This window comes from Populus euphratica, unplaced genomic scaffold, assembly GCF_000495115.2.
Source record: "Populus euphratica unplaced genomic scaffold, PopEup_1.0 scaffold1.1, whole genome shotgun sequence".
Taxonomy (NCBI): Eukaryota; Viridiplantae; Streptophyta; class Magnoliopsida; order Malpighiales; family Salicaceae; genus Populus; species Populus euphratica.
Window position 1 is genome coordinate 4204491 of NW_011499845.1, and position 13137 is coordinate 4217627.

General features: G+C 35.3%; 2 protein-coding genes and 2 long non-coding RNA genes across 6 annotated transcripts; 2 read left to right on the top strand and 2 right to left on the bottom strand.

Moving 5' to 3' along the window:
* On the top strand, positions 1-989 carry LOC105122368 (uncharacterized). The gene is made up of 2 exons (XR_841686.1): positions 1-223; positions 361-989. It is a non-coding gene; the product is annotated as an uncharacterized LOC105122368 (long non-coding RNA).
* A 5155-nt stretch (positions 990-6144) lies between these two features.
* Positions 6145-10062, top strand: LOC105122384 (DNA replication complex GINS protein SLD5-like). 3 transcript variants are annotated; one of them, XM_011021463.1, is made up of 6 exons: positions 6150-6638; positions 7023-7145; positions 7225-7307; positions 7403-7512; positions 9464-9545; positions 9677-10062. In XM_011021463.1, the coding sequence occupies exons 1-6, from the start codon at positions 6471-6473 to the stop codon at positions 9771-9773; spliced, it is 663 nt and encodes a 220-aa protein (XP_011019765.1). In that variant the 5' UTR covers positions 6150-6470; the 3' UTR covers positions 9774-10062. The 3 variants fall into 3 exon arrangements, with proteins under 3 accessions (XP_011019773.1, XP_011019783.1, XP_011019765.1); XM_011021471.1 differs by lacking the exons at positions 9464-9545; positions 9677-10062 and adding an exon at positions 7673-8065 and having other exon boundaries at positions 6145-6638; positions 7403-7547; XM_011021481.1 differs by lacking the exon at positions 9464-9545 and having other exon boundaries at positions 6147-6638.
* LOC105122376 (uncharacterized) lies at positions 7559-9457 on the bottom strand. Its single transcript, XR_841688.1, has 2 exons — positions 8720-9457; positions 7559-8093 (listed from the first exon to the last, which is right to left on the bottom strand). It is a non-coding gene; the product is annotated as an uncharacterized LOC105122376 (long non-coding RNA).
* An 855-nt stretch (positions 10063-10917) lies between the features above and the next one.
* LOC105122398 (calmodulin-like) lies at positions 10918-11767 on the bottom strand. The gene has a single exon (XM_011021493.1). The coding sequence runs from the start codon at positions 11650-11652 to the stop codon at positions 11131-11133; it is 522 nt and encodes a 173-aa protein (XP_011019795.1). The 5' UTR covers positions 11653-11767; the 3' UTR covers positions 10918-11130.
* Between the last annotated feature and the right edge of the window lie 1370 nt (positions 11768-13137).

Sequence of the window (13137 nt, forward strand, 5' to 3'; positions counted from 1 at the left end):
TAATTACTTCTTTGGTGGCTACTGCCTCTTCCAATGGCGGTACGACATTGTGATACAACCACTACGTACATTCTTGCTTTTTTAGTGCTCGCACAGTTAATTTGATCTCTCATCGGTCTCACAATCCAATTGTAATCGTTAAACAGTGATGAAAAACCTGCTTACATATAGCAACCCTAATTAGACCCATGTTTCTACATAGCTCAGACAAAGCAAATTATATGTGTGTAATTTCTACCCTATCTAGCTTCAGTTCCTTCATCTTGCTTTCTATAGATAGTTTGTTTTTGAAAGAAAAGAAGAAGAAGAAGAAAGGATCTTAACTAATAATTTAGCATATTAATTACTGCTGATTCACAGGATACTGCAGACAAATATCTGATCATGATGAAGATCTTGATAGCTCTTCTCCTTGCTTTCCTGTGGATGTTAGCATCTCTGCTAGCTGATGCAGATGTGCTCAGTACCACCATGGAACCTAAGGTGGCCAACCGTCATCTATTGAGTGAACCATCATCTCTTGGTCGGAAGGGCAACGCTGGTGAAAATGATGCCAAGACGCCTACTTCAAACAAGGGAAACAGTAACACAGAAAGTAAAACTGCCAGCGACGACGACGACGAAACAAACCAAAGCTTGGGTGGCTATGGAGGTGGTCCATCTGTTCAGACACACCACCATTACACAAATGGTACTAGACCACCAAAAAACTAATCAAGCTTGATAATTAGGCTCGTGAAGCTTACATATGTAAGTATGGTGTGGCTTGATTTGCTTATAATGTTAATAAAGTGGAAACAAACATGTTACTAGCCACGAAAACAAGTGTGTACTGTGGCACATGTATTGTTTCATGTGAAATAGTTGTCATTTCCTACGTGAAGGTATTGATCAGTGTGATGCAAATCTAGCTTTTAGGCCAAAATATATCATACTCTGCCTGAAATAAAAAGGCCATGGCTAGCCAGCTACTGATTAGCGCCAGGTTAGTTATGCTTTAGTTATATGCTAGATGAATATCATACGATACAGCTTATTACCTTGCTACGTATACTAAACGATATTTTATTTTATTTTTTATAATAATCAAGGGAATTAATTTGACTGATCATATACACTTGTTAAGATTTCATATAGGGAAAACCGTGACACTGTTTGGTAAGCTCTTCCTTCTGATCATCAAATTTTAAGACTGATTTTATTAGGTCAAGAAAAGAAGGTGCTAAGATTTTATTGAGATATATGGTGTATCTCACATGTAGTTCAGTAAATGGCATATCGTAGCATGGTTTTTGTGCAACCAAGCATAACTTCTCATTTTAGATTACCAATAATATTTCTTAGCAGATTAATTCGTCTGACTTTAGCACACCATCAAATTCTTCACGGACTTAACAGCTAGAATAGCTGGTAAGTAGATTTGTTTCTCATGCTATAGTTTTGGATTTAAATTTACAAAAAAAAAATGAAAGAGAGAAAGAAACCATAAAAACAAACTCCTAGTCAATGAGTTCGTACCAACTTGAATGCAATAATTGATTAAAAATTAATTCAATAATGATCATTATCCTTTGGTAATACGGCAGAAATTGCCTTCTTAAAGTTTAAAATTTTTTCTTGTTTAAATTTATTTTTTATATATATTTTTAAATTATTTTGACATATTGATATTAAAAATAATTTTTTTAAAAATAATATTATTTTAAAGTATTTTTTTTTTAAAAAATTTAAAAATTAATCCTAACATACTTCATTAAAGAATATTCGTACCAACTTGAATACAATAATTGATTAAAAATGAATTCAATAATGATCATTACCATTTAGTAATACAACAGAAATTGTGTTTTTTTTTAAAAAATTTTATTTAAAATTATTTTTATATATATTTTTAAATCATTTTGATGTATTGATACAAAAATAATTTTTAAAAATAATATTATTTTGATATATATACAAACAAAAAATACTTTGAAAACCAATCATAACACACTCTATTAAAAAATAATATAAATTATATTTTAAAATCCCACCTAACATTTTAATCTACTGAGTTGAGATGGTTATTTAATATAGTATTAAAATTTTGATAACCAAGTAGTCATAAATTTAAATTTTATTATTCTTATTTATTTAATAAAAATTAAGTAATAGGTGGTGTAATTTTCAAATTCTAAGAACTTTTATTTAATAAAATATATTAAAAAATAATATATATCATATCTTAAAATCTTAAACTATTATATTAAAATGATTATTTTAAAAACTTAAAACTCCCAAGCACCTCCTTTCCTCGGTATGATAGCTGCTGGTTGAAGTTATGAACCTGTTTAATAATAAGTGCAATCTACAAAATATGCACTTATCCCTCAAGTGTTCTTTGCCTCTACTGCTCCAAACCTTGCCTTAGTCTCGATCAAATATGCATTTGCCTGATGTGGAACTGCATATAGTTGCTCGAAAAACATGCCGTGCGACTCTTTAATATGAAAAATCCGTTGACTAAAAGAATACATTAATATATAATCACCGCCTAGCGAAGAAAAAAAGGTAAGAAATGCATCACCATGACGTCCCATGTCTGTTTCTTGACATTAGTGAACAAACTATGCCTTGATATTGAATTAGAAATCAAGCAGATTAGCTTGTACCAAATCCACTACTAGAAGGATGCAATTCTACTCAGCTTACAAATACGAGTACCATCAGTTATAAGAGATCATTAGCTCTTCCATGAGGGGATGTCAGTAGTAAAAATGTTTCAGTATTGATGTAAACCGTTAAAGACAACATGTAGATGGAATTGTGACTAAACGTCATCTGATCTTCAAATTAAGTGGCAAGCAGCAAGCAAGTTGATGGGAGATTAGGAAATTGAAAGGTATGAAAAGGACATTTAAAGAAAGGTCAAGCCTTCCTGGAATGTTTTACGGCCATATGCAGTTAGTGGTACTGGTTTGACATTGGAGTAATTTTCTTGAAGACTTGGGTCGTACAGGCTTCTTCCTTTTTCTTTTCTTTTTTCTTGTAGCAGAGAAGCACCATGAGGCTACAAGCTAGCCGCTGGGGAGAAATATTACCAATGAAACTGCAGCAAAAACAAAATGCATATGCCAGAAGATCAGGAAACAGCTTAATGAGCAAGAGATCCTCTGTAGACAACTCCACCAAGCTTCAGTTAATAGCCAAAAACCAGAGAAGCAAGACTTGAGGTGTAGCGACTAGACACAAATCAACTTTTTAGGGTCCGCTAGACGTGTAGATATTGTGTAATTATAAAATTCCAGGAATTAACTCATAATTTGTCTAAAGTCATCAGAACCATTGAATCCGCAACCTAATTGATTAATATAAAGTGAAGAAACAGAAGGTCAACCGTCAGTGATCGATATATGATAGAACAAACCAACTTTGGGAAGAACTTCAAATCAATATCAACTATGAAAAGCTAATAGTACTGTAAAGGAAAACAGTTGTTTGGAGACTTGATCAAGTAATTAATGAATGGATTCTCCACTTAAGGAATGGATAGATTCGCCTGCAAGGGAAGAAGCTACTAGAGGATGGTGAAACCTAGAAAAGAAGACTTTGTTAAGAACAGTATTTATCGATAGCTAGGGTAATACACTCGCCATTTGACAGCAAATTATTTACGAGGCACCTTTCGGCCTTCGTGGTGAAGTGGTGATGTTGCGCTATTAGAGTGACCACATTTGGGAATACTTTCACAGGGAAAAGAATGGGCAGTGTGTAATTGGGGCCACAGGGGCCTGGCCCGTGAGCTCTCTTACTACTGAATTTCCAAAGAATCCTTCTAGCTAGCGTGCAACTCTCCATTGCATTGTTTTGGTGTGCTTTTGAAATCTTTAATTTGATTTTGACCCAAACTCTTTGCTTCATGCACAAGAGAATCTTAATGGCTTGTTTAGATTTGAATACCACGTTGAATCCCAAATCTTTAGGTAATGGACCATATTTTCATTGTAACACATTTGTTTTTTGCTCTTCCTTTCTATATATGACGAATTCATTACTTTCTTGAATTGTACTGAGGCCATGTAGGAGTATAAATTCAACGTCCACATGTTACCACAATGAACACGCGCACGCTGCGAGGATCGAATATGACTCTTTTTGGCTGCATAACAGGTGTCGTGCAACAATACCATACGGGGTATAGTTTATATTCAGAATATCTGCCACTTTTGGACAGCAAGCTGCCATTCTTGGAGGAATATTTGGACTTAACGTAGATGTGTGAAACTAGAAAAATCCTTGAACATAGATCTCGCCGTTTCTTACAGTTCACGGGCGGCACCGTTCGGGCACTAGATGCGTGATGTGACGCTGCCATTTGTTGGACTCGTAGCGTGCTAAAGTTAAGTAGCAGGAGAGGAAGATATCATATATGTTAACCTCTTTAATTTTCGATTGACCGTTGTCTCTTCCTTTCCAATTTCATGGTTCCAGTCGAAGGAAGAAAAGGTCGTCATATGAGAATACATTCGTGCGAGTGATTTATCTGGGATCCAAAAACAAAGGATTAGTCTCTGCATATAAAATACTATCGGAAATACCATCATGATGGTACTTGTAACAAAAAAAGATGTCTCGGACTTTCAGCACGAAGTTAAAACTTAAATTGTGTTGAGATAAAGCATCCTTTCTCTATCTAATTAGATACGAGTTTATAACAAGGATTTATAGGCAAAGCTAGTACTTGCGATATTTGATTAATTTTCTAGTTTTGACAATTTAATTCATTTATTTTTGGCAAGGTGACTTATAGATCATGCTTTTATATATATATAACAATTAAAAACTTATATGCTAGAATTATAACAATTATATATATAACTCTCCAAAGTTTGGGAACTTATATGCAAACGACCATGTCCAGCGTCCGGCTCCTTTCTCTGTAATCTATAATCATGCTAGAATTAGACGGCTGAAATGGAAAATTTCAGTTTTTGCGCTTTTACCTATTAAGATTTTGCGATGAACTCTATCTATTTGACTCCTCCTTTAACCTTAGTACTATATTTGACCATATGCTGGTTAACTTGAAGGGTTTTTTAGGTCACAATGCTTACCTGATATTGATTGTTCATTTGGACTTCATATGTAGTCTTGGCAGCTGTGTTCTATTAAGTTGCTTGCTCAAGGACAAACCAACTTAGCTGTTGGTGATTAATTGTAGCCATTCGCTTAGCTGGTATTAAGATTAAATGGTTGGGTCAGAATAAGAAATAATTAAAAAAAAATGATTTTTGTCCATCTCCCCCAAGATGGACAGAGCAAAACATGCTAGATTTGTTGGGAAGAGACCGGAGAGGCAAGGAAATAAAATTCCTAGTGGATCGCAAAAACCAAGAAGAAGAAGATAATTAGACTCGGGCAACAAGCCTCTTTCTCTCGGCAGCCAATAGGCCTAGTTGAAGGATTCGTTGCAAGCAGAAGGGGCGACCGTGACTGAATCCATTTCAAGATTCGACAAGCATCCACCACATAAACTGGTCAGTGGTCACATACAAATGCACTGTGCACATCTCCCATACTTTTTTTTTAATTAATGTGGATATTTAAAATAATTTATATATTTCTCAACTAATTCAACTAACCTTAAAATTAATAACTATATAAATTTTTAATGGTTAAGAAGGAACTCAAACTACCATACTCTTTTTACCTCTTTTAACGTCTGTCACGTGAGATTTTGAAGGTTGAGGTTTAGGCTAGAATTGAAATGTCTAGATTTTAGAGAATTCGATGTGAAAAAAGCTGTCTATTAAACGGGAATTTGAAGCCAAATTGAAAGATCTAACAAGATCTTGGCTTTATCCTAGCTCATTGGTTTATTAGTGTTTGTTTTTGCTTGGTCATGACAGATTTCTTGGTCGATCTCTTTAGAGTCTGAGAATCAACTACGAGACCATGGATCTTTCAACCTGAAGGAATACTTCGAAGACAAGTAGATCTCCACCATTGAATTCCAAGTTTTACAGATGTAACCCAATACATAAAAAAGAAACACAAGTGGAAATGTAGTGACAATATTGCCCCTCCATCCATCCACCATCAACCCCATTCCTCTTCTATAAAAAGCCGCCAACACACAGACAAAACCCATTTACATCAGCTCGTTACCGCTCCTTATTTTCTAGAGGGCCCCCTTAACAAGCCCATCTTCTCGACTAACAAGAGGAGTCCTATCTCTGGTTTGTGCGTGGATCTGAGGCCATCACAACCGTCCACTACACGACCACCAATGGCTTTAGATTCACGCACAAACTCGCGATCTGTCCCCTCTACTACACCGAATAGATCCGTTTTGGCGCCAATTCCTATTCCACCTTTTTCTATCTTCCCTCTCGAATTGAATGTTCTTTTAACATTTCTATCTAACTCTCCATTACAGATTTTAGAAGTCAAAAGAGGGGGAAAAATCAAAGAGATTCAGACTAGATCAGATGGCTACGGAGGAATCAGCGAGCGTGATGGATGATTATGAGACGTTAATTTCGACGACCGATGTTGAGCTCTTGAAAAGAGCGTGGCGTAACGAGAAAGCTGCTCCGGAGATTCTTCAATTTGAATCTTCCTTAGTTCAAAGAATCAAAGAGCAAATCGAATTAGCGGTAATTTTTCTTTTTGAAATCGGAAACCCTAACTTTTTTATTTGTTTCCTGAGGAAAAAAATCGTAGAGAAAATATTTCTTTTGCTGTCTATTCATTTATATTTTTTATTTTTAAGTAATTCTTCCTAGAGAAGCTTGCTTTAGCGCAGATTTTCGACTGATTATGTAATTTACGTTTTATTATTATTATTATTTAGCTTAATTGTAAATCCAATTCTACGAAGCTAAGAAGTAAGAAGCTTAAATTGGATTTTATTGTTTTATTTTTTGTTTTGCATCGCGATTTAACTACATGAATTAGTCAAATTGAAATAAAGATTATGTCGCAATTTTGTTCATAAATTATTTACATGGAACAAAATGGACTTGGCGTGTGATTTGTAGGAACAAAATGTGGAAATATCTGAAGCAAATAATATAGATCCACTCACTGTGTCGCTTTACCAAATGGACTTGGATAGGACTCAATTTTTGCTGAGATCATATCTTCGGGTTCGTCTTCAGAAGGTAGTCAGTTCTTGTGTTTTGTTATGGTGTTGTTTGGAGATTATGTTGAATTGATTTGCTTGTTGGGCCTGGAATGCAGATTGAGAAGTACTTGTTCTATGTTTTGAAAACTGATGAGTATCTAAACCGGCTTTCTAAGCAGGAGCAAATGTTTGCAAGAAGGTGACGGGTTTAAGTGATTGTCTTGTTTGTGATAAAGATATGTGGTTTGGGGTTAATTGGATTGTTAATTTGTGATGTTTGTTGTGTGATTACAGGTGCACGGATGATTTGGGAAGTCATCTTGATGAGACTGTTTTGGCGAAGTTGCCTGATAATTACCAGTCCATATTAAAGCAATCTATAACCAGTGAAGAGGATGATATGGGTACTCGTTCTTCTCTGAGTCGCTTTCATTCCTACGTTTTTTTTAAGTGTTTAAACATTATTTCTATTTACTATGTATGAATGGATGTGTGGATCCAGTGCTATTTACTCTTCAGTCTCATGCTGTGAGTCAATTGCATATTGGACCATAACATGCCTGATATTTTTATAATTTGTTTGGAAGCTTGTGAGGTTGCTATGCATGGCAACCTTTTGATTCTCGAGTTGGCATTTTCAAATCATTATATGAGATGCTCAAGTTGTTGTTTTCTTCGAATATGCAAATGGACTGTAGCAATGGTTTATATTTTCCATTAAGCATGTTGTAGAAATCCCAATATTCTTGTCAAGAGAATATTTATCTGCTTTCCAAAAAAACTTGTTTTTCTGTAATTTTCACAATCTGAGTGATGAGAGAAGGATTTCAAGCGAAGCAGGCCTTTCTATTGTTGGATGCATCCAACTACTGCTTTCATGATTTTTTGATGTTACTTTGTGATGACAATGTGAATGCAAATGTAGCTAGTGCCTGAAATGAGCTTGTGAAACCGAACCTAGGTTGTCATGCACTGGTCCCCTAAGCTGTCATGCGCCAAAGCAGCGAATAGTGTTCTTACTTTGAGCTTTTGTGTCCACGCTTTGTGCTCTCATTTTATTCTGAAAGTAATGGTTTATCTGCTAATCTGCATGTCTGTTCTGTCCATGCCTTTGATTTTTTTCTGCTTATTGAATTGCATTCTGGTCTTCGCATATGATTACTTTTTCACTATTAGTTGGTTCTAAATAAGGTTATCACTGCTTAATATTTTATGGTACAACACTACGGATAATTGGGAAGTCATCTTGACAAGACTGTTCTGTCAAATTTGCCTGATAATTACATTTATGTAAAGCAATCTATTAGCCAATAATTAAGCTTTCTTCTCAAAATACTATTCTTAATTTGAGAAATTAATTGCTTATTGTATTTGGTTCCAATGCAATTGGTGCATCTGTTCTCCAGTTTGAAGCTGCATTTTGAATCAACACACGAAATTTTTTTATTTGTTTGAAAACCTGTGATGTGACTTTGCATGTTAATGGGTTATTCATGAGCTGGCTTTTACAGAATCATTATCCAAGAGGCTCAATTTGTTTGTTGTGTTTATTAGAATATGCAAATGGAATACTGGAACGATTTTCCTTTTTGTTAAGCATGTTGCAGTAACTATAGTATTCTCATTGAGCGAATATTTTTGGATTTGTAGACAAACCTGTTTTACTTGCAAGTTCCGGAAACTGTGATTGAGATAGGGATTTGACCTTACTCGAGCCTTTTTATTGTTAGATGTGCCCAAGAACTACTATCCAATCATAGGCTACCCAATGGTTAAATGAGCTTGTTAGTAGCTCGCTGCTGCACTCTGTAGTCTCTGTTCCATGAAATTGCTGAAGCACTGGATGATCCTTGCACATGTATGCCTCTATGACTGAAAGGCATGCATCTACAGATCTTAGGAATGAGGAAAAGTGATGTTCCTCATTAAGCTTGTTTTATCCTAGATTTCATGTGTTATCTTATTCTAGAAGTGTTTTTGTTGCTTATCTGCTAGTCAATTAATTCTGTTTCCTGTTGTTTGGATTTCATTACCTCCCTCTTTAATTTCTTGTAAAACAATGCTGTCACTGTATTTATAGCATCATATGCTCATTAACAACATCACTGGCTTTATGCATATCGTTTTCCTCCCTTGCTTCCGTTTAGCCTCTCCTCTCCATATTTTCGTTTAGCCATCTAATTTGTAGATTCTCCTGTCCATCATAGGATAGGCATCTCTGTTACCATGTTCAAGAAGTGTCCCAGTTAATCTTTCCTCAGTTTTGTCCATTTTTTAACTTTCATTTAGTTGAGTACAAGCACCTAGACAGCTACTAAAATGAGTTTTTCATTGTTCTAATCTGAACATCAATAGTGCCAGTGCCCCGACTGGACACATTCGTTATCTGCAAAGCCAAGCAATATCTTTCTGGCCTTGACTTTGAGCCTGAGTACAGGTAATTAATGACATCAATTATTGGCCTTTACAAGGCAACCCTTCTTTATCGGTTGGGTTGTATTTGATTTCTTATACGAAAGAAAATGAATTATCTGTTTGCTGACTGATAAGATCTATATACTGTGGCAGCATGGAAATCACAGAGATGGAGCGCGACTTACTTACCTTTGTATGTTACAAGTTCATAAAGAAGCCTCTAGAGAATGGGAAGATAGATTTGGTCTAAATAATCCCAGCTTCTGGGTTAACAATGCATTGGTAGAGCAGCGAGCCAGAAGTTAACAATGCTACTTCGAGTTGCAACTTGGCTTAGTACTTTAGTTGTCAGAGCAGGAGGATGTGGTAGTTGATTGCATGTCTTATGATATTCTCCTGAATCTGATGCCAAATGCCTTGTATTATTGATGAGGTCCAATGTGTCATCTCCATTGATGGGCTCTAATGTCTCATCTCTTGTATTATACACACTAATATCTGCTATCTATGGTTTGAATTTCCAGATCATTCACAGAACAGTTTCAAGTTTTCTGCTGTGTCCTCTGCGGATAAATTGTGACAAAATGTCCTTAAATTTTGGGTGTTTAAACAGTTTTTTGTTTTTAGATATTTTAAAAAAAAAACATTTGACCTTTGAAAAAATATTTTAATATATTTTTAATTAAAAATTATTTAAAAAATAACTTGGAACAATCCTAAATACCCACCTTGACAAACGAGAGATGCCGGCAGAGCACAAGTTTCATTTGCCTTGCGACCTCATATGGCGTGCTTTGAAAACCCCGCTCATTTAAAAACAAAAGCAAAACAAAGAAACTCGAGCATTGTGCAACGGAAGTGAAGATATCTAACCGCTCCCCAGTTGTGGTAAATATTCCACTGGCATATGAAGCACCCCTTTATCCCAGTGTTTATCAGCATCAGGGACGACCGTTCTTGAATACTTCCCTATGCCCATCTTTGAGAACAGATTGTAAGCGTAAGCGGCAACAGAAATTGACTTGAGTCTTTCACGTTTCAAATTTTGTGCTGTATCTCAGCAATACTCTGCAAGCAGCAGAATTGTGTTATTCTATGCTTTTCTCACAGTAGTTTTCCTTTTGCCCAACGGCTTGTCCGCTGCATGATTTCCGCTGAACTACGTTTTGGTTGTTTAGAAGTGTAAAAATATAATAAAATATTATTTTTAATTGATAAAAAAAAAAAAAAAACCGGATGCTAAACGGCCTGATATTTCTGAAGTTGCCACTGTGTTACAAGAATAAATACAAATATTTCGTGGTGGTAAGAAGCTAAACGTGAACACATCACTGCAAAGACCAGCGCATTTGGGCACCGCAGAAATCAGAGGAAGTTTTAATAGGCACACAGCATGAGACAGAAAATAAGACATTAAGAGAAGCATCAACATCACGAACAAAGCTGGCAATGCATCCAAATTGGGATCATCTTCCACCAAAAAATTATAATTTGCTACATAACAATTCATGTGGCAGAGCATAAACATAAACATATCGTATTCAAAATTAATGAGATCTTCTTTAAAAAAAAAAGGAATAAAATCAAAGGTCAAAATTACAAAAGTACTATGCAAAACAAGAATTATCAAGAGCCAAAATCTTAAGGAAATCATTATAAGTGACGCCATCTTTATCATCACCACCAGAATAACAAGCCAGTTTTATCATAGCTTTTATATCATCATCAGAAGCATCAAACCCTGCCCATTGCATAAAACTCTTCAGATCATCGACACTCAGTTTTCCATCCCCGTCTTTATCCATGACCTTAAATACATCCTCCATAACCTCGGAACCAGACCTTGTTGACGATGAAGATTTCTTCTTTTCATTAGCACCATCCAAAACACGTTCAAATTCATCATACTGAACAAACCCATCTTTGTTAAAATCCGCAACAGACATCATTGAGCCTATAAAATCATCATCAGCACCATTACTTGAAAACCCTGCATAAAACATGCGAAGATCATCTTTGCTTATCTTCCCGTCATGGTCTGCATCAATAACATCAAATGCTGGCTTGAAATCTGATCTTGCATCACCCCGTTTGGTCCCTGCAGCTAGACTTGTCCCAGATGGGCACATTTCGGGGAAGAGAGATCAGGCTTGGGATTCTTTCTAGGAAGCTGTTGATGAAAGTAAGGCAGGCAAAACAACAGGAAAACCTGTCACGTTTGTTGTCTTAAATAGAGAGAGAGGGTTGGGGTGGCACACCAAACAAAAAATTTACGGGACATGTGACTTGATTCACGATAACTTGGAAGTCTAAACTTGTACACGTGGGTTAATTTTATTCGTGAGGTACGTGTGCAGTGACGTTTCGTCTTCTGTGGATGGAAGGAAGGAAGGGATCTCCCTCTTGAATCTTTGATGCGCGGCTGGTCATTCGTTGGCTGTTTGGTATTCTTTTGTTTGGCTGGTAGGTCACGTTTGCTCTGTCATGGGTCAAGATCGAATTATGGCATGTAGACTCTGCCATTACGACCCGCTTGATAAGTCTTCTCCTGGAAGATTCGAGGCCGATGTTACTGCTATTCGAGTTATTGCTACTTGCTGGATTCTTTATTTGATTTGTATTCGGCTGTGGGGTTTTTGAGTGGCGTATAACTTTTTCGATTCTTGAAAGGCAAGTGGCGGACTTATTCTCTGAAATTAATTATTTTATTTGTTTTCCTTGATCGATTGTTCTCACAGAAGAACAAAGTTTTCGGCCTTCTATGGATGCCAGTCCGATACCATTATGCGTGAGCAAATACAGACTCATCACGTTTCAATAAAATATTGTCTTTACATGGAGATTTTGAGAGAACAACTGCTGCTGCTCCTATCAAGTGGTGTCTGGTATTGGCGCACGAAAATGTCTAAAAGTTTGTTTGGCAATGTTGTCTCGTATGTCTTACCTTGTGCTATACTTCGGTTGTTGTTTTATGTTGTCTTGCACTTGATTGTGTTGTGTTATGATGTGAAGCAAAACAATTAAAATGTTTGATAATAAGAATTTCATTTTATATTGTAGATGCAATGTTGATTTAATATAATTTTTATAGTTGTATTTGTTTTGATTTAAAAGTCCTGTGAGATTTAAATTATCTGTTACTCTCTCCACTGTAAAAAAAAAAAAAAAAGTGGAGAACTTCATGGTGCTTAGCTTTTCATATAAGCACTTAATCACCTCAATTTTTTTTTTAAGAAATGAACCTTTTTTTCCTTTTTTCTATTTATTTCTCAAATTATACCTTTTAAATTTTTTTCTTTCTTTTTTTCTTCAATGTTTTATTAATTTTGATTTCCAATCATAATTTATTTTGTGTTATTAACCAAGGTTAATTCAATAAATTATCGTTTTGATATTAAAAAAATTGTTATTGAATTTTTTTTAAAATTAAACCATGTTTTTACCGATTATTTGATATGTTTTTCATCCTAGAAAGTTAAATGGATCATGTAAAATCAACTTTCATGCATTTTAATTTTAAACACATGTCAATCAAGGAGTTTAACTCAGAAAATTTTAATGTTTAACCATTAGATCTACAATGTCAAATAGTTTTTTTAATTAAAATATCATCT